The 22,791-nt window shown below is 35.8% G+C and overlaps 1 protein-coding gene across 31 annotated transcripts in view; it reads left to right on the plus strand.

Annotated features, from left to right (window-relative positions):
- Positions 1 to 22,791, plus strand: part of ntng1a (netrin g1a) — a 246,632-nt gene that overhangs the window by 206,448 nt on the left and 17,393 nt on the right. For 8 of the 31 annotated variants that reach the window (XM_073940887.1, XM_021470354.2, XM_073940895.1 and 5 more), the window contains 2 exons: positions 2,739 to 2,911; positions 16,085 to 16,111. In XM_073940887.1, coding sequence (XP_073796988.1) covers positions 2,739 to 2,911; positions 16,085 to 16,111 — 200 coding nt within the window. Of the gene's footprint in view, positions 1 to 2,738; positions 2,912 to 16,084; positions 16,112 to 21,648; positions 21,694 to 22,639; positions 22,700 to 22,791 lie in introns of all 31 variants that reach the window. The other 23 variants (XM_073940904.1, XM_073940892.1, XM_073940902.1 and 20 more) reach the window with 5 other exon arrangements.

Consider the following 22,791-nt stretch of genomic DNA (forward strand, 5'->3'; position numbering starts at 1 on the left):
ATAAGTGCCTATTTGCCCACTGGAAATGTTGCATGTCACTGTAAAGCTGCTAGTTTTACGGTTTTTACTCTTGTGTAGCTTTAATATGTCTCCGAAGTCTATTACTTGCTGTTTATATGCAGTTTAATGACCCACCATAATATCAGCGACTAATTTGCATCATATGTCATTATTTGGTGGGAGATTTTTATGTGTGCAAGCGTGCCGACGTGTCACATACGCAACAGATCCACACATGGCTGACAGGTGCCAGTTTTAAAGAGGATGCCCTCGTAGCATGCAATTTGACATGCCCTTCTGTTATATTAAATAAAAAAGTAAATAAATAAATAAAGATAATGAGATGTAAATCAGGGTGTCTGGAGAATAATGCCCTCTCATTTATTCCGCCCGAGTGTACCTGCAGGGACCGAGCAGTCATTTGTCACTTTTAAACTTGATTCGGTGCATCACATTTATCAGCCCCTGCACGCACATCTCTTCGGACACAGCGGTTTTAATGGTTTTAATAATGCTCCCCTGTACCCACTCAGGGCACACCTGTGTGTGAGAAAGAGAGAGACGGCAGACATCAAGAGCCTGGTTATGCCCATAATCCACAAGGAGCCTCAGTCTAGAAAAAAAAGTTAGATCAAAGGGTAGTGGCTGATCAGCTTTGGGTTTTTTGATATAGTGTTGCATTAATCTCTTGGAATGATGTGATACTTTCCAACTTCTGTCTTTGAACATTATCTGTTGCATGCAATTTATTACCAGAGGGAATATTTGACTATATATTAAATTAAATTAAATTAAATTAAATTAAATTAAATTAAATTAAATTAAATTAAATTAAATTATATTATATTATATTATATTATATTATATTATATATAGTTGAAATCAAAATTACTAAACCCCCTGAATTATTATGTTTATATTATGATTTATGTTTATTTTTTCCCCAATTTCTGTTTAAGGGAGAGAAGATTTTTTAAACACATTTCTAAACATAAAAGTTTTAATAACTCATCTCTAATAACTGATTTGTTTTATCTTTGCCATGATGACAGTATATAATATTTTACTAGATATTTTTCAAGACACTTTTATGCAGATTAAAGTGACATTTAAAGGCTTAACTAGGTTAATTAGGTGAACTAGGCAGGTTAGGATAATTAGGCAAGTTATTGTATAACGACGGTTTGTTCTGTAGACAATCGAAAAAATATATAGCTTAACGGGGTTTATAATTTTAACCTTAAAATTGTTTTAAAAAAAATAAAAACTGCTTTTATTCTAGCCGAAATAAAACAAATAAGACTTTTTTTTTCAGAAGAAAAAACATCACTGTGAAAATTTGCTCTGTTAAACATAATTCGGGAAATAATTAAAAAAGAAAAAAAATAATCAAAGGGGGGCTAATAATTCTGACTTCAACTAGCCCCTGTTTGATTTTTGTCTTCTTCATGAACGAGATTTGTGACCCCTGTTGTGGACTAAAGTAATTGACAGCTGTTTTGTTCTCTTCTTGGTAAGGGTTATAGGGTTTGTGAATTGATATATTTGAAACCTAATAAAAAAGAAACATTCAAACTTTATTATTATTATTATTATTATTATTGTTGTTGTTGTTGTTGTTGTTGTTGTTGTTGTTGTTATTGTATTATTAAATGTAATCATTTTTGGATAGGTAAAGTGAAAATCTTTTTTTTTTTTTACTGGGATATTCAAAAATAAATCCTTAGCACCCTGTAAAAGTCTAAAATTTCATTAATAATGGTCTTAAAATGTATTTAAAAGACTTAAATTTAACTTGGTGAAACCTCCAGAAACCAAGTTTTTTGTTTTTTTTTTTGTATATAAAATGTATACATCATTTTTTCCATTCTATTCTAATTGTGTGTAAAAAAAAATATACAAATTCGAATAGCCTATTTAAGTGATTGTTGATTCTTTTTAAATTAGAAGTACGATTTGCAGATTGATTGATGTACATACAGTATAAAAAAAAGTTAAGCTACTCTATTCTAGCTCCATAACAGTTTCACATAACTGCATCACATTCCTTTACGTCAGTCCTACATGTGAGGCACAGAAATATTCAACTTTTGCCTTTCTGCATACAAAATCAATTTATGTGCTTGGAGAGGAAACTAGGGAGAGCAAGCCCTGAAATGGTGTGTAAATGTGTGTGTGTGGAACAAATGCTTGCGTGAGTTTTGTCCTCAGTGGCCAACACCATTTAAAACACAATGGCCACTTTGGATTAAAGTCATCCTGTAGAATATGTTGGTATTTTGTAGAGAACATATCATAAAATATATGCAAGTAATCACAGCATATGCTAAACACACAATGCGTACATGATTTTTTATTTTCTTAGTTATTTTTTGAGATTATTTAACAGTTCTGCTCGCAGTCAAAGTGTGACCTGTGTGTAATTATTTCTTCTCCAGCGGGATAATTATAAATAACCTCTTTCAAGAGGGAAAATGCGGCAAAATAATGATGTGGATTTTGCAAAATCCTTGACACCGCGTGCAAGGTTTTGAAGCTACTTCCTGGAAGCTTCAGAATGGCGCCACATGCAGATTCACGTTTACTTGAAATGCAAATGATTTACAAGGTCACTCTGGTCTCTAAGTGCTGGTTCCAATTTTTTTCTTCCTCTCGGGTGTAATTGAACTCCACTATTGAAAATCCGCAAGGGCATATGTTTTATTTTCCTTTTTTTTCTATCTCTCTCACCGTGACAGGTGCAAGTGCAACCTTCATGCCAACAGCTGCATCTATGACAAAGAGAAACTGACTTGCGAGTGTGAGCACAACACCACGGGGCCCGACTGTGGCCGCTGTAAGAGGAATTTTCAGGCCAGAGCTTGGAGCGCTGGATCCTATCTCCCAATTCCCAAGGGCACAGCAAATATCTGTGAGTACACACACACACACACACTTTCGCATTCCACTTACTGGGAGAAACAACATAGGCTCTGTGTTTGTGGATAACAAGACTCAGATGTCCTTTTACTATGACCATAAACCATCTCTCTTACTGCTGTCCTACCTTTCACAATGCGCTCATGTTGTCTCCCCAGAAGCCATTACCCTACTTCCAATTTAAAACCAAGCCCTCGCAGGAAATCTAATGGTGAACGTCAAGCAACAGTCACTTATCAACTTCAAATCTTTTTTAGAATGCTGTTGAACTGCAAAATAAATGCGTGGATTTTGCATTGATGCAGTGGTTGAGTCTGATAAATGTGGTGATACTGTGGTACTATTATCCAAAGTGATTCGATTTGCAGCTGGATTCAAAGCTTCAGATCTTTAGGGAAAATACTTCTCTAATTGAACACTACTGTTTTATTACAATTGCAAATTAGTTTATGAGGGCAGAGACACAAAACAGTTACAGTGGTCTTTCGATTATCATGGGCAGGGGCAATTATTTGGGGGGGTTGGGGGTTTAGGACCAGTCTAAGGGCCCACATAGTTTGGGGCCCCCAGAGATATTATTAAATAGCCAAGCCCCCAACCACCTCCCAACCACTATTCACTCCCAACCCCCACAGTCTTCAGTTTGATCAGAGCCATACCTGTCAACATTGGGATGTAAAAATAAGGGATACCCCCCAAATGACTGAATATGTTCATCTGGAGCTGTTTAATTGTAAATACATAGTTAAAATGATCAGTACTATATTTTTATTATTAGTAGTAGTAGTATTATTATTTACAAAGGATAGAATAAATAGTATACATTAGAAAAAGGTGCAATTAAATGAATTCGTTTTTAGCCTATTAAAATTAATAACTATTATAAAGAAATTGGATCAAGTTATCGAATCTCATGAACCTTTTCTTCACTGTATAATTTAAACATTCTGATTAAAAAGCAGGGAATGAATCTCTCATTTAGATTTTTCAATTGGTTACATTAAATAACAGAGGTGTCTCTTTAAAAATGCACAGATCTATAATAAAAGCATTATTTTCCTAACAGTTTATACTCATTTAAGGCTAAATTTGTTGTGTTTAAAAGAAAATCCACCAAGATCGATATGATTACATCATTATGTGTATGTCTTATTATGTGTATTATCTGTATGGCTGTTCAAACACACACCCAAAACCTAGTGTATTCACTTTTGCTCCGCTTTTAATCGCGTGTACAGAATCCGTTTGAGAAACAATGTCTATTTATCAATATGGAGCGTGTCTGATTATCAGTCACGCACTGCTTATATGAACTGTTTTGAGGACTGCAAAGGCGCCTATAATAAATAGGAAGGGAATCCCGCTGTTTTTATATTTATTTCAAAGTGTTTTCATGCCTGAATAAAATGAAAGCACGAAAGAAATTCACATTTAAGAGCAAAAGGTTGCCCTGGTGGTTCGGCATTATGGATTACATATAGGGAGGATTGGCTCTTATATTTATTGCCACCCTTTGGTTGAAAATCCATGACAAATATGAGAAAATACCTTTACAGGATGATAGTGGGATAAAATTATAAAATACGGGAGAATCTTGGGAAAAATGGGAGATATTGTTAGAGGGCCCGAAAGGTTGACAGAAGGCCTGTGAAGTTACAATCTGAAAATAACCCGTAATAAGCGAATACGTGAAGTTGTCAGCTTTATTTTTTTTACAATTATTATGGATGTAACCTCTTACTGCACACTTTATACAGTTTTCTCAGACAGGAATTAACATTTTCACACTTTTCTCTGTTGTTTAAACGCTCTCAATGTTCAAAATTTTGCATAAAATTAGGTCCAGTATTATAGAATGAAACCAAAGATCAAAAGCTACTGTCAGGTGCAAACAGTCATCGCTCAGCAAAAAGTTTAGAAAGCTTTTTAGCTCTTGTGCGGATAATGTTGGCATCTGGTGAAATGTTCTTTTTCCTGCAATCACTGATCCACAAAGCGAAAGCAGACTCTGGTAACTGGATGCATGCACACATAAAAAATAGAAGTAGCACATACCGGACGTGCACATTTTCATGTTATTTAAAATTATGGCCTGATTCCACTGAGTGGTATGGTATGGTAAGGTTCGGTTTGGCACCCTTTTATGGCTGTTTTCACTGCCAAAGGGTACTTGAAAGCGAACTGTGCCGTACCACTTTTTGGTCACCATTTGCAAAGGGTACCTAGCATGAAAAAAGGGTACCAAAAGGCGATGCAAGATGCGCAGCTAAACGCTATTGGTTTGCAGAGATATGTCACTCGCAGAAGCAGGAGAATTAAAAGAAAGCTCATATTTATAATGTGCGTGTGATCATTGAATCACTCTGATATCTGATCCTTTCAGAAACGGACAAACGCGAAAGTGAAACACGAAAAAACAAAGGAGAAGCAGGAAAAAACTGCTGCAAATTGTGCTTCTGCAACATAAAACATGAACAAACTGCCATGTTTAACTATTATCATCACCTTTTGAACTATTATAAACTCGAAATGACAGAATTACTCTCTAACAGAGGTTACATGTGCTGGTGAAGATTAAAGATGCAGATGAGCGGTTTGCACTGACTGTAGGCTATTAAATAACAATTAAATAACTAGATGGCACTCTATGGTACAACAGAAATATGAACAGTGTCTTGAGTCGTAGCTGGGCACCACAGACAACCACCAACTCATGGCACCGGCGTGCATACCCTGATATAAACCTATGTTGGCGCTTCATGGCACAGCACTTCTGATGGGCGACCCCTTTTACAACGATCCTGCTGTCGACAGTTACAACCCTTTTTGCATCCTTGTTGAAACTTTAACTGCTAGCAATTGAAGATTTATGTTCATTTGGCAAGCTGAGTACATTCTGTACTGTACACGGAGAAGATTAATTGACAATGCCCTACAGCCAATCAGAAAGCAAAACAAAATGCTCTGTAAAAAAAAAAAAAAAAAAAAAAAAAAAAAGCATGTCAAACTGAACAGAAACAATCCACGAAACTGCGATGCCGCGAAAGGTGAACCGCCTTATAGCGATGGACTATTGTACTGAAAAAGAGTTCATTTCTGTCAATAGATGAATTGTTCTTGGTCACGGTGCCCAAGTAACCATGCTACTGCCATGATAAAACTAATACTACACTAATACTAATACATAATTAATACTAATACATAATACTAAAAACAATACTTTTGTCGTTACAAAGATAATTTGCACGAAAATATGAATTCACTGACTATCAAGCCATTCCATACTCCCTTTTGGTGAACACACACACACACACACACACACACACACACACACACACACACACACACACACACACACACACACACAGAAAATATATATTTAATGAGGGTTCAGTTGTTTTTGTCAGTTCAATGAAAGTCAGTCAATTCCAAAACAACACTGTACAAAAAGAAGAAACAGAAACAGAAAAAAAAAACCCCACATAGGTTTATAACGATATGGGGGTGAGCAAATCATGGCAGAATTTGGGAAAAACTATCCCCTTAAGGGTTGTTTAGCTTTTGAAATGATGCAGAGAACTAGCAGGACCTTTCTTTTACAAAACACAGTGCATGTCAAATGTTAAAAACTGTAACAGAAGGACAGTTAGCCTTTAAAAAACGAGTCTGTAATTCCAGCCTGGGGACTACACTACCATTGCCGTTTAATTCAAATGGCAGGAGACAGAGTCTTCAATCCAGCTCACAGAATGTTTGGCCTAGCACTATTAAACGCTCACCATATGCTTCTGGTACTAAAGCACCAGCACATTTCACAGATCTGACCTTAGCATGGACAAACTGCTATATGCTAAAACTTTCTTTTCAGTATTGAGCAGGTTAGAAGGTTTACGTGTGTGCGTGCGTGTGTGTGGATGGAGCGACGTGTGCCTCCTGGCAGCTGTTGTACCTCAAGTCTGTAGGAGCCGGTGGAGTGTTTTAAAGGACTGAGATTGACAGGACATTATTAAAAAAAAAAAGCCAACACAGACTCTGAGCCCTCTATAAAACACAGCCTCACCTTAAACTCCTTATTACATTCCTGCGTGAGGAGATTGAGAAATCCATAATGTAATAAAGCTGTAAAAGACAGACTCAGGATCAATCCCTTTTGGATTAAAAATAATTTGATTAAATAATAATAATATTTCAGACAGGAGAAAGGCAGTTTGTCATTTTAAAACCAATTGCAGGTGATTTTACAGCAGGCTTGTGTGTTTGACACGTGCTCATGGCAGTGTTTACAAAAAACAATAATCAAATTAAAAAGGCTGCTTTTTTTCTACATTCAGCGTTATAGTGCCTTTTGACAGGCCATACAGCACTTAATCCAATATACTGTCTTTTCAGGTCATTTAATTTTAATGAATTGCTCTGAATTATTATTAATATATAAAAGTTTTTCTCAATTGCTTTGGCACATTTTTGTCTTAACATTCTCTAAACTGTGAGTGCAAATCTCAAAACAAGTTGCTGGAACTGCAGAACTTTATTGCAAATATGCTAAATTTAGTTACTCACCCACAACATTTCATTCATGCTTCAAAACCTAGTTATTGTGTCAGTAATTTGGCCAAGGCCGCCAAAACATAAAGTGCATTTTTTAATGTGTGAGCCACACTGCCCAAAATGATTAGTTGTTTGTTTCCCAGTCAACCATGGAAATTAAGGTTTAAAAATCTGATATTTGTTGAGAAGAGTCAGTAGTACATAGAAAAAAATAAATAAATGTGTATTTACAAAGTACATTTTTGTATTGTTTATTTCATATTTCTTGTTACACACATACACAAACTAAGGATTTTTAATGTAGTGATAGTTCAGGATTGTGAATGTAGTAATCTAATATTATATCTAATATAGTATCTAATGTCTGTTTTAATATCTATCTATCTATCTATCTATCTATCTATCTATCTATCTATCTATCTATCTATCTATCTATCTATCTATCTATCTATCTATCTATCTATCTATCTATTATCTATCTATCTATCTATCTATCTATCTATCTATCTATCTATCTATCTATCTATCTATCTATCTATTATCTATCTATCTATCTATCTATCTATCTATCTATCTATCTATCTATCTATCTATCTATCTATCTATCTATCTATAAAATTCTATCGATTTTTATCGACACAATAAAAAAATGATTGAAAAGTTGTGAAGAGTTTGACAGTTTAAATGAGAAATGACATTACTTTTGATCAACAAGCCATATGCAATTAACTACAGGCAATTGTACTTACTGTTTGCAGACAAGTGCAAAAGCATTTGCAATTCGCTTAAATCAATAAAAAATGCCACTGTGAAGTTAACAATAAGCTAACTGTTCAAAGATCTAAACTTATTGTTTTGGGGGGAAAAAAATGAATTGAGAATTGAGCCAAAGCAATTGTGAAAAACTGTAATAAAATATATTTAGACTACTGCATATTACAGTGCATTACCACATCACAATATTATTTTAAAAACTGTTATAGTTTAATATTTCATATTCTTTTATGATACTTTTTAAAAAGAAATGAATCCGTTGAGGGTGGCACAGTGACTCAGTGGTTAGCACTGTCGCCTTACAGCATGAAGGTCACTGGTTCAGGTCCCAGCCAGACCAGTTTGCATTTCTGTGTGGGGTTTGCATGTTCTCTCTGTGTTTGCGTGGGTTTACTCCAGGTGCTCCAGTTTCCCCCACAGTCCAAAGACATGCGCTTTAGGTAAATTGAACAAACTAAATTGGCCGTAGTACTGGGGTGCAGTTGGAAGGGCATCCGCTGCATAAAACATTTACTGGAATAGTTGGTGGTTCATTCTGATGTAACGAACCCTGATCAATAAAGGAACTATGCCAAAGGAAAATGATTGAATGAATGAGCTGAACTAAGGATTTTGAGCAAGAAACTGACTTTTGCAGGTAACCCATGGTGTTTTATTATCTGTACGTGTTTTGAGAATGTCACTTACTGTTTTGAAAATTTAAATTCTGATGTGAAAAACTAAAAGTGAATGAAAAAAACTGTGAAAGGTTACTTGGCATCTAGAGAGTAACACAGTTCTAGATAGTCACCATTTTTTATCTTGTTTATTTAAAATGATATGAAGAAATAAAACTATGTATTCTATATGTTATTCAGAATTTAATAGTGCCCTTCTTTTTAGTGTCTGTGGAGGGCAGAGTAGCTCCTGTTAGTCGGAGTGAGTCACATAAATCAGGAAAAGAGCTTGAGATTGAAGAAAGAGCGCTGGATATCACTCTTTGTCAAAGCTTCTAGACTTCAGGGAAGTGGCTAGGATCTCGCTTCACATTGGAATGGCGAGGCTGAGAGCGATCAGTTGGAGAATTAGGCATGACAGACCATTTCTGCACTGGAGGAGAGGGGAAGTGATGAGGGCGCCCCCATTTTCTCCCTGCTGGAAAAGGCGGCATCAGGACTCACACACAATGTTCTGGCTCGTGCTGATCTGAATCTAAAATGCCTGCTTAAACTTGACTAATGTTTGTGTGTTTTATGGCTTGTCAGATTGATGTAGGGTTTCATGATGTGAGTCGAAATAAGGTCTGATCTGCACCGAGCCTGCTGTTTCCCAAATGCAGCAATGGCAGTTTGCGTGGTTTGTGCCTCAGTTAACTTTAAAAAATGTGCCGGGAGGATTAGCAAGCAATGCTAATTGTTTTTCACGTCTCCGCTGACTAATACTCTGTGGTTTCAGACAGCACTTCTTAACAGAGAACTGACTAATTCCTCTTGTCCTGGCAGGATTAAACTGTGCAAATGAAACTTCAAATCAAACCGGTCTGGCCTTGTAAATTACTGGCGATCAAAGCACTTAAAGAGAGAGATGTGTCCTGACACACTTTCAGAAAAGGTTTTATCGCTCCTCATTGACCTCGACTTCCCTCCGTGAGGATAAAAGCTGAACATGATATACACTTTTGTACAGCTTATCGATTTCACAGCTTTTTAACATTTCATTATTTGGATACAAAATTCCACTCTGCATACAACAGGAGCCGTGGAAATCACACTCGAGCGAGATCCACCGAGGGAGGAGATTCATAATACCTCATTTATTCCTGTTCAGCCTTGCTAGCGAAGACAGCCCAACACATCTGGAGATGACAGTCGCAATGAGAGTAAATTATTATCAGCGGTGCCGTAGTGTACGACTGATGGCTGGTTTTGTTTTTTAATTAGTGTACATAAGTACAGGGCTGCCAGATGTCAGTGTGTTCGCCTGCCATTGTTCGGCGTCCTTGAATCAAACGGTTCGTTCCTGGGCTGAAACTACAGCAGCTGTACCCTTCCTCCCCACCTGCCGTCTTCAGAAGTGCAAACTTTCTTATTGCAAGTACGTACTCTCAGATATGAAACGAAGACGACGATGCCACCTTCCATTCAGAAGAGGCTTCCAATTTCTTGTTCTGTAACATGGACAATCTTCAAGTGCAATTAAGTGTGTCCTCAATCCTCGCTCCATTGCTGTACGGATGCTCTAATTAGTGTTATCTGAAGGGCCAGGTGGCCATCTTGTCTTCTCCCAGAAGAGCAGAGTTATTTTGTAGCATTTGTGTTATCTAATTATTCATTTTAACATCTCCACCCTGGCTGCATCTCCTCCACAACCCCTACGGTTTCCATTTCCATCTTGACTCTCATAGTGTCAACTCTGAAAGCATATTACGCTCCATCTTTTTTCCCCCTTTCTTTGTTTTTGTGTTATGTTCTCCTTATTCCCCCATGAGACCTGGTTTGTTTACCCTGCCTTTTCCACATCTTTCTCTGTGCTGCCGCAATGGTAATCTCTCTTTCAAATATTTGTTTCTTCCATCACAGGATTTTCCGCTGTGTGTCGCATTCCCAGAATCTTAACTGTGACTGTGACTCATCGCAGGCACTTTTTCATACTTGCCATCTCCCATACAAATCTATTCACTCTGCCTTGTAAGACATTGTGATTGAGGCGCTGTTACTGTAGCAGAGGTTGGACGACAAGTTCCACCAGTGTGGATTGTCACATTTCCTTGCATTTTGAGGCACGCGGTTGCTTGTGCATGTCACGGCTCACGTCCGATGATGGATGGCCAGGAGATTTAAGCAGCCAGGGAAAGTAATTACAAACTTTGCCTAGGGTAGAAATTTTTATAGATAAGCTTTTCCCTGGAATGTCCAGGTGGACAGAACAAGCAAACAGATGAGACTCTGTGAAGGTCAGGATGTTGTTCTACCAGAACAACAATAATGAGGCCACCAGCAACTCAACTAGCTCCATTTCCAACATGAAACATGCTATAAAGCATCGCAAAAGGTTTTGTCCTTTTGCTGGCGACGGAAGTGGGTGGTTAAGGAATAGATTGGCTTTCAAATAAGAAAAAAGGGAAGTCGTCACAATTTTCATACCGTCCAGTGGGAATCCCTCAAGCTGGATGACTTGGCAGGCGAGTGAGTTTGTTATGTAGGGCAGGGCAGATCTGGTATCTTGCCCAGGTTAGGTTAATTACGTCCCGTCAACCTCTGGGAGGAAGCCTGAAAAATTAACTGTCAGTATAACATGTGTTTAGGTGTGTGTGGGTGGATTTTCCCCCCAAGAGACTGTCTATTCTTTATCATTCTGTGCCGGTTCATACGACAATGTAGGTGTATTTTGACAGCATAATCACTTGATTGTGAGAAAAAGATGTTATTAATTTATGGAAAGATAGATTTAGACAAAATCAACAAGTATTTGGTTAAAATATGAATAGAAGGTATGTCGAAAAAGTCCCAAATACTGAGCTTGCATTAAGGAGCACCTGTTCAGCTGCTTTTGAAAGCAAATTTCTAATCATCTGCCAGCAACTCAATGCATTAGACATGGTCTAGACAATTTGCTGAAGTTCAAACTGGGAAAGAAAGAAGTAAGTGACTTTGAATGTGACATACTTTTTGGTGCCAGATGGGATAGGTCTAATTCAAAAACTGCACAACTGTCCTTTACGGAGAAGGGTCAATAAGGGAAATATTCAATGCGTCATTTGAAAAATGTCAGAGGTCAGAACTCAGATAATAATAACTAAGATATAACTACTCATTACTAAGATCTGCAGAGTATCTCTAAACCCCCATGCATTAAACTATGAAGAAGGGAATAGTGACTGAAACTAAGGCTATTTTTTGTACTGACCTAGTAAATTCACACAATAGAAGATTGGAGAAATTTGATGAGTATTGGTTTCTGCTACAAATTTCAGATGGTAGGGTCAAAATTGGGTAAAACCTTATTTTAACGGTTCCTATTGCGCATTTTGTTAACTAAAAGTTACATTGCAACTACATGCTAATTTTTATTTGAGTATTAGTAGGCTGTCTGCTTAATATCTGTTGATACTGCTCCTTCAACAGACATTTAACTGACTATAAGAAACTTTGCAAGCTAATGTCAACCTACACTAACCATAACCCCAACCTAACAGTTTACTTATGATCTAATAAGAATCAGGTGACATGTAGATGCAATGTAACTTCAATTCAACAAAATGTGCTAAAGGGACCATCAAAATAAAGTCATACTCAAAATTTTACACAACATGAAGGCATTGTTCTTTCCTACTATAGATGGTTCAAGCAATTGGAGGTATAAATATTGTTAGTAACTAGTTACTGTACCATGGACAGGGTTTCGGGTGGTGATGGCGATCGGATACTATATGAAAGATGATGACCGGAAGACTGTCCCAATAAGATGACGGGAGTTTTCTGGGAGAAATAACAAAAAGGGAGGGTGCCGGGAGATGGGTGTGAATTAAAGGAGACTCCCGGGAAAAATGGGAGTGTTGGCAGGTATGCCTTAGTATCAGTTGAGCATGCTGGGGTCTGAGTAGTATGGCAAACTTCATCCATACCTGTATGACTGCAGTGTTTCCCTCTTGTGATGGCTATTTACAGTAGGATAACACATCATGTCACAAAGCTCACATCATCTCAGACTCGTTTCTTGAACATGACAATGCATCACGGTACTCATATACTTCCACAGTCGCCAGATGTGAAAACAGTCGAGCATTTTTGAGAGGTCCTAGAAAGGCACTGTGTAATGCTACAATGTAAATATGGAGCAAATGTCTTTAAAAATAATTGTTGCATTTTTAAATCTACTTTTTTAATATCCAGTAGCATGAGCAGCAAAAACTATGGCAAATGAACCCTTAAAAATATATTCATTTGCACAAAACCTTGCATCACTGGTGGGTCCTGGAGGCTTTAGTGACACTCGATTGCTGAAGTTCAGATGGTAAAAATCAATTTTGCAATAAACATAAGCTGCCTAATGTGTTTTTACATCAGGCTTCACAATTTGATTCCTGCTCTCTGACATAATGGAGAGTTCCAGCAGGTAAGGGCCGCTGAAAACCACTGTGATTGAAAGGTAATCTAATAATGTGACACATGATATTTTGCGTCCGTCTCAGGCAGATCACTGTCCAACTCAAAAAAGGAGAGATGAATAAATAAATAAATTAAAAATGAGGTTGTACTACTCTTACGTGAATCATGGGGATGAATGTGCACCCTGGCTAAAAGCCTGACTGTATTTAAAGCCAAAAGAGCAGACAGTGTGTTATGATGGGTGCTGTGTTACCCTGTTGATGCTATTTAGAGTATATAGATATGTCTATATGTGTTTCTGTGGTGTCTGATGCATTATAAAGAGCAATTGTTTTTTTTTTTTTTCATAATAACATTCAGGTGGAAAATTTTCTAAATGTTTCTAATACTTGATATTCTAAAATAACCATAATGAACAGAACAGAAGTTAATTTTCATGTTTTTAATAATTTTTAAACATTTAGGAAGACAAAATTGCAAAAAATACAACAAAATAACTACTTCTTTAAGTGTAAATTAAAATTGAAATAATATTATTCTTTCATCTATCCATTTTCTTTTCGGCTTAGTCCCTTTATTAATCCAGGGTAATACTGATATATCATAAAAAAATATAAAATATAATTAATTTACATTATATGCGGTGACACAGTGGGTAGCACGTTCGCCTCACAGCAAGAAGGTCGCTGGTTCGAGCCTCGTCTGGGTCAGTTGGCATTTCTGTGTTGAGTTTGCATGTTCTCACCATGATCGTGTGGGTTTCCTCTGGGTGCTCCGGTTTCCACCACAAGTTCAAAATGATGTGGTACAGGTGAATTGGGTATGACCGTTGTGTATGAGTGTGTCTGTGAATAAATGTGTATGTGGACATAAAACATCTGCTGGATAATTTGTCAGTTCATTCCGCTGTGATTAATAAAGGGAATTAATCAATGAATGAATGAACGGCATGAAATGCCATTAGTCTACACAGATTTCTCAGTATTTCTCTGTTGCAATCGGGAGATTGCAATAATTAACCCAGAAAAAGCCAAAGCGAAGCAAACACTACCAGATTACTATGGTTTACATACAGCAATACAAAATACGAAAAAGAGAGATCGACTTAGAATGTCACTTACCTGATTTTTAATGATTTGATTAGCTGTAGTTTGAAATTATGCTGAGTTTTTCTCCTATAAGGGCTTATTATGTGGTCTCTGTCACCATTTTGGGGCGAAGCGTCAACCATCTTTGATCTGCTCAGTATGACAGGCTGATAGATTTCGATCCGCTGTATCTCAGAAATTATTAATATTTAAAATATGCACTGTCCTCTTAAATAAACTGCATAGTTTATATTAATATGTATATTAAATTATTATTTATATTAGTTTATTAAATAAACTGCATCTAAACAATTACATTCTCACCTAAAAAAGCCTTAAAAAAACATTGTTATTCAACAGCTGCAACATTTGTCAAACTGTAGTGAGTTTATTGATCTGCTGACACTATGTGGGAGGATTATTACAGAAGGGTGAGGAGGTTGTAGAGTGCTGTTTTTGCAGAATATTGCACGGCTATCAGCCAATCAGATTCGAGAACCAGACAGATCTATCAGCCAATCAGATTTGAGAACCAGATAGAACTGTTATTTGTGAGTGTGTGTGTGTATATGTATATATACAAATATATTATATTTATTCATTAATTTTCTTGTCGGCTTGGTCCCTTTATTAATCCTGGGTCGCCACAGCGGAATAAACCACCAACTTATCCAGCACATATTTTACGCAGCGGATGCCCTTCCAGCAACAACCCATCTCTAGAAAATATTTATATTTATTATTATTATTATTATTTATATTTTATTTTTTCATTAGGCGAAAAGCAGGTGTTATAAAAATTAAATACCGAGACACTAATTGCCCAAAATTTGTAATTTTTAGTTCAGAGTGTGAAATTGGATCCATAAATAAAAACTCATTTGCATATACAGTTAAGCAGTCTGCAGTAAAGAATAAACATTGTCTCCCTATGTTTTTTAAATGATGATCAAGTACCATCTTTATCAATTAATATTATATCATTTGCCTTTTGTATCGGTACAATACCAATTTTTAATAACAATGCATGATGTCCAATATTCACGATTTCTATTCTCTATTTCTGTCTTTCTATCTCAGTCTTCACATATGTTCATTGGAGGTGCTTTTATTTTCCTAGTCACTTCTCATCCCTCCCTCCAAAGGTCATAAATTTGGCTCTTAACTGTCCCCGTGAAGCAAAGATCAGGGAGAGAGATTAGATGGCACACACTAGATCGATGGCACATGGCAGAGGCCTGAGTTCAGCTCTCTGCCACCAGATCATTGTCTCCAAGAGTTTTCCATCGGTCAGAGGAATCCCTCTATTCGCTCAATGGCTTGTTTGATTCAGCACGATGTCACCAGTCCTAATACTGGAATAGGAATGCTGATATTATATTAGAACATGTATTACTTGTTGCTTTTTTGTTTCTTTTTTAAACTTAAGTTATTCTAAAGATTTCTTTGTTGGCATAAGTGGTTTTAAATGGTGTCAAAGTTGTTTATTTGTTCAGGTTTCTCACAAGGAAAACATTATGACAAATGTTCCAGCATTATAGGTCATAAATGTGCACTGGTATTTTTACATATATTTATATAAATGTTTATATTTATATAAAATACATTTTTCTTTTTGCTAGAGTTGTTTACCGCTAATGATCATCTCTTTTCTCATCTCTCTTCCAGGTATGGCAAATTATGCTGGTCCAGTTAGTAAGTAAACAAACTCATTGATCTAAGTCAACAGAAGTGTGAGATGAACAGCTTTGCTTCACACTTCACCTCAGCTCCACTTCTGGTTAAACATTCATTTCTGATTTTCATTGCAAATACCAACTGTGCAACCTAATGTGATTGGTTTGTAAGGCTATTAGAACAGGGTTAAGTCTTTAAGATTTTAGAAAACAGAACATTTGCTTCCTCCTATAGTGAAGTTTACAGTCTATCTAATTCAAATGCTGACCTGCACTTCTGCATGCATTTAGAATACCATTGTTTTTTATTCCATGTTAGATGTATTATAAATAAAGGCCACAAGGGCTATGAAGCAGTAGAAAGACGGGGAGATCATTTTAATATAAGAAATGCAGGTCTATCTAGTATTATCTGGTCCTGCCAGAGGCCTCATAGGCCAGCAGACAGATAGAGTTACAGGCGCAGAGAGGCTGAATGTGAAAACTGGAGCCACAGAGATATTGAACAAGTCAGAATGCATGTAGAGCTCTGAATATTTCCACACGCTTCACTTCTCCAGGGTACAGGGTAAATATACACATTTCCTCTTTGGATAGATTAGTGTAATAAATATCACAGGTGTATGAATAACATTGCACAAATCAAATATTCAATACAAAACATTGGAATCATTACAGGACACAACGTGGTGTAATTTATACGTGAAATATATTTTGATCAAACAAAAAAGAAGACAATTTTAATCAGAAATGCAGGTGATACCAAGTGGACTGTCCCTTTTCCTCCTCTCCTCAAGTGTGTTTGTGTTTTGCTGTATAGCATGGCCTGTGCTGTGCTATGTCTGCATGTACTCATTCCAGTATTTCTTATTCAAACATCAAACCAACATCAAACATGCTACTGTACCATGATCATCCACTTAATGTCCCTCATGGTTATTTTACACACCTCTATCCAGAAAGACACAAAGAGGAGACCAGCTTGATGTAACATTAGCAGCAAAACAGAGCTGAAACCGTAAAACCTTTGACCTCTGACCATCACTATAACAATTATAAACACTTCTTTCTCTCTTTCTCTTACAAAAAACAGAGAACGATCTTGTAAAGAGTGTCCTTGAGGACAGAGATGTTATGCCCGAGACTGAAAAAGAAAACACTGCAGTTTCCTCAGAGTTGCTTGAGGGTAATTGAATTCTTTATTGACTTTTCCCAATTCTATTTCAAGTTTATTAAGCCTGCCAGAATTGCCTAATGCAGGCATTAGAGCAAAATTAATATTTTAAGATGAGATTTTTGGCTGTACGGGATTGAATTTCATTACTGGGATGGCATTGATTAAAATCTGTCACTTCTCATTTATTCAATTTCTATCAGAATTCTCACTAACAAAGACATTAATGAAGAGCAGATGCAATGAGCATCACTCCTAATCACTTGCTAATACGGAACACATTTCATATCAATGATAAAACTCTCAACACAGCATCACGACACTGACTTCTGCATGTGTGAGTGTCGTATAATGTAATGACAGAAGACAGCTGGATTTGGATCACTCTGAGGGCAGATGTTTTCCTGTACAATAGCGACTCTGTCGGTTGTCCTTTGCTGCGTCTCAGTCTTTGTGTCTCACCGGATTAAGAAAAACGAGAGAAAACGTTCACAAAGAAGTGCTTCTCCAAAATTAGATTAGTCTGATGGATCTAAATTTCACATATTTGGAACATATATTTGGAAATGTTTCAAAAATTGCCGTTTTCATTTATTTTGTCAACGATTGGAATTATGAACATGTACATATATTTTCAAATATATTAACTAATTGTATGTTTTTATAAATGTGAACTATATATCTTAATAATTGAACATATATGCACATATTTGCAATTCCAAAGGTTGGAAAATAGTATATATAAAAGGGGCAATTTTTAAAAATATTTAAATATATGTTGCATATATGACATACTTTTTTATATGTAAAATCTAATTATCTAATTAATTAAGTCATAACTTGTTTGTCTTATATGTAATTTGCATATATGACCATGTATCTGATTTCTAATTGGTTTAAACCTATAAACAATTTGAAATACTTTTTTTAAATGATGTAAAGTAACAAATTAACAAATTGGGTAACACGTTATAATAACTACACAGTATGAATCATTTATTAAGCATTAGCATAGTAAATGTATTATTTGTTGACTATTAACATTTATAAACGTTAATAAGAAGTTTATAAATATAGCTACATTAAAAATGTGTTCCATAATTGTTATTTCATGCATTGTGACTAATTATTTTTTTATGACTGACTTAAATATCACATTATTTACAAATCATTTGTATTGAAGAGTAGTAGCTGGTTTTTAAAATCATTCAAAATGAGTTAACAAATGATTAATAAACTATTGAAATCAAAGTTTATATATCTTGTTATTCAGGCATATAGTAATGATTACTATATATGAAGAGTTTAGATGAAAAAACATCTAAATGCTGTCTGAAAATTTCCTCTAAAATTAGCATTTTTTATCAAGCTTCTGTGTTTATGTTCAGTAATATAACTTTTATGGCAAATAATAAGTCCATTTCCTGGTGTTTAAAGTGAAATATCTCAACATAAATAAAGGAGGCTGAAAAAAAATGTTCATTGTCAATGGAAATTTCAGATAGCACTTAGAGGTTTTTGCATCTGAACTCTTCTTGTTAATAAATGCTTTATTAATTTAACTTCATACAGTTTTGTGACTATTTATTTGTAAATTCCTGGTAAATGACAACTAAAGGCTCAAAATCAAATGTACAATAATCTTTGCAATCCTATCTAAAAAATAAATTATGGTAAAGTTTAAACATTGCTAAAAAACAGGAGTGTCAAAATACAGCATAGAATTGGGTAAAAACAATAGCAACATAATAATTTACCAATATAAACTGATACAACATTTCAATGTTAGTTTGCGATGTTCAAACTGCACAGTAATTTTATTTTTGATAAAATTGCAAAGATTTATTTTTAGGAATGCACCGATCCCATTTTTTCGGAATCGATCCGATCCCGATACCAAATTTCTGAGTGTTGATCGATAAAGATCCGATCTCGATACTGTGCTTTTTTTTTTTTTTTTTTTTTGTATGTTTTTTTAATAATATATCTTCTTTAGTAAAAACAACAGACCCATAGACCTACTATATTACAGACAACACAATCTAACTAAAATGATGCTTGCTGTAAACTAGACTGCATTGTTGGAGCATTCGTTATGACATTGATCTGTTGTGGTCCAGCTTATGATTTCTTTTTTAATATTAAGATTTTTCTTTGAAATCTGTAATAAACTACCACTATTGACCCCAATTATTGGTAAAATAATTAGCTTTTTAGCAAAGCCTGATATTTTCCTGCACATTTGACGCAGACTAAACTAAACTGTCTGAGGCCAGTTTTACCTAATAAACATTTCTTCGCCTAAATTTGTCGTGAGTAAGATGGAGAGACTGAAAGCATGTCTTGAAAAAATATTTTTTGTCTGAAAAATTATCTTTTTAAAACAAATTTCGTTTGGTATAAATTTTTGGTTATATTAATGCAATTTATGTTAGTCAGTTCTCTACAAAATAAACAAGTATATTTGAGGTGAAGTTCAAAACAAGGTGCGCTTGTGCTTTAGCGCACAAACTGACAAACAGATCTGTTAAATAAAATATTAATATAAATAAGATTTCAGTGAAATATTCAGAATATTTCTATGCTATAGAACAGCTTCAGAACATTTGGGATATAGTGGGCCTATAAGACAACTTTCTAGTGCTTTATAAAAGGCTATACCTTCATGGCTTTTTTGGCTTATTAATTACACAGAATATAGCGCATGCTAAAGATTGCATTTGAATTGGTACTAGCTGTTCGATACTCGATCTAGCAAAAATATGCGGTATCGAACCAATATCTAATCCAAGTATTGGGATTGGTGCATCGATATTTATTTTTCATTTGATACAGTTTGTGGATCATCAAATGAATTGTAATTAATAAAGTTGTTTATTTTCTTTTTACCTGTTTAGAATAAAACCGAGCCTTTAATTGTCATTTCTTTAAGATTTAAAAAGCATAAATAGTTCTCACCAGATTAGGTCAGAAAACTGGATGAGTGTAATAATGCATTTATTAATATACAAGTTAACTATTAATATATTTCGGATTAATAATTATAAATTTTAATTTGAATAGTTTATTAATCATTTATTTACACATTTCTAAATTGTCTCAAAAACCACCAACTATGCCTAAATAACTGGTTTGTAAATAATGCAATAATTTAGTAATGAAAAATGTATCTTTAACTAAGTATGAAAGCATATTAGGCACATTACATGTGTTTTTAGGTAAAGAAAACAGCCTTTGTAGCTGTTTTGATAAACTGCTTACTAACATTTATTAATGTACAGTTATTACTTAACAGATAATGAATTTACTAATTGCTAAAGCTTAATAAATGTTTCATACTTTGTAGTTACTATGTAGTGTTACCACACATTTCATATGTATTTGATGAGGTGATGCTGACAAACCGAGTAGAAATCTAAAGAAAGAGAAGCACTTCATGTTGACACACCCCCTCTGCTCACATTTTCTTACTAATCTTACAAGAATAATTCTTTCTTTTTCATCTTTAATTTTCTCTCATTTAATAATACTGGAGCTTGAACTGAAAACTCATAGTGATCCTCACGGAATTCCCCTAAATCACATGGAAATAAAAAGAGTTGTTTCTCCCAATGTGATTGGACATAGAGGCCATTTCATAATGGGTCTTTGAGATGGGTTTTCTCTGTCAGTAAGTTGCGTGTGCATGCATTCAGAGTCCCTCACCACCGTGCTATGTCTCTGGTGAAAAAAATCTAATCAAATTCATAGACATGTCCTCACTGGAATTCCTGCACCCTGTCTTCGTTTCACGTGTCCACACACTGAGGTCAACCATGAAGCAGCACGCAAGGGACTTAACCATGTCCTTGTTGGATAGAAAGTCAGTTTGGTTTGGTCTCACGCTTTAGTGCTGCCTCTGAGATTGACACGAGATTGCTCCATTCCCAGTCGTATTATTTCCGCCTCCGAGGAAATGTATTGTATGTAATTATGAGGATATCCCCATCAAATCATCATTGGAATTGTCAGATCTTTTGTTTTTCATCAAGATGCACTTCAAATAAATCAATTCGACAAACCAAACAAGCATCTTAATTACACATGCGTTTCAACCGAAAGACTGATGACTCCCTTCATCTCTGTCAGCCGTCATTCCCATGTATTAATACAGAGTAAGACACAAAACACAGCTCAATTACATACAATCTCTAGAGATGATCTGTGATTGGTCTATTGGTTGCTTGTTCTCATCGAGCCTGTCAACTCAACTTTATGAATGACCCATCTCGAGATGTGTGTAGCTGTTTATGTGTACACGAGTCCAAACTGGACCTTAGTGCATCTGACATCCGACAGCCAGTGCATTCAATTAACACCTGATTTCTCCTGCTTGCATGCAGTTCGGCAGAACATTTCATCCCTAGGTGTTGCTAACCGAAACCAAGGTAGGGCACATTTTCAACTTGGATATCATTTCCTTTGATCTGACTGACAGAACCGTTTTTTTAGGCTGCTGTACGAGTGAAACAGATCCAGCCCAAGTTTGCTGACAGCTAATCTTTTTTTTTTTTTGCATATATTTGTTGTACTAACTATTTCCAGATGGACAAACGTCTTCCTTTTTTCTTTTTCTTCTTCACGTACATACGAGTTTGTGACATTTTTGAGCAATCAGCATTTCCAAGAAATGAGATGAGCAGCCGTAAGGACACGCAGAGATAATTTAAAGCATCACCACTTTAATTAGTTATTGCGCTCTCTCTTGGGCCCTCTCAATCTTTTCTCAGCCCTGCTGGGGAGATTTCATGCCTGTTTTAGGTAGACTGATTCAAGGTAATCCATTGCGCAGATGTCCAAAGAGAAAACAGCAGCCTTGAATAAACAGCAGATTTGATTGAATTGGGAGGGGTTGGAGGTTAGTAAAGGACATGGCGCTCATTGCGCCTTGGGTTATTTTGTGAATGCATGATGAGCTGATAACTTTGGGATTGTTCTGAGCCCCGTTGTTCTGCTGTTGTGTCAGACTGGCAGCAGGACGCAGGGATCTAAGCTTTACGAGCTCTCACACAAGAAGCCTGGGAAGCTCAACTACGCTAATGCCAGCTGAGCAGTTTCTGCCAGCAGTGCAGGCGTTTTCTTTTCCAAAAGCCGTCGAAAACTTCCAAAAACACGACAGCTGCAGGGAATGGAATGTGCTCTGTGCAAATTGAGGGGGTGGGGGGTGTATCTTTTTTTTATCATTTGTGACAGAGAAAAAAAAAAGATTTTAATAAATCTGTATTCTTGTTTTATTCATTCTTCCTTTCGTACAACCATTCTGTAATGTTCATATCATCATTTCTGTTGATTTAATCTGTTTTATTTCATTTATTTTCTCTTTATTTTGTCCAGTAGCTCCTCAAGTTGCTTTGTCAACCGTTCCTTCTGTACAAGTTGCAAACAGTAAGAGAGGTAGGATGACTCGATTCATATCCTCTCACTAATATGTGTCCGTGTATGTCATCCGAAGTACCCCGTCACCATCCCTTGAATGAATCCAGAGT

Source organism: Danio rerio, chromosome 24 (genome assembly GCF_049306965.1).
Source record: "Danio rerio strain Tuebingen ecotype United States chromosome 24, GRCz12tu, whole genome shotgun sequence".
In the NCBI taxonomy this organism is placed as follows: Eukaryota; Metazoa; Chordata; class Actinopteri; order Cypriniformes; family Danionidae; genus Danio; species Danio rerio.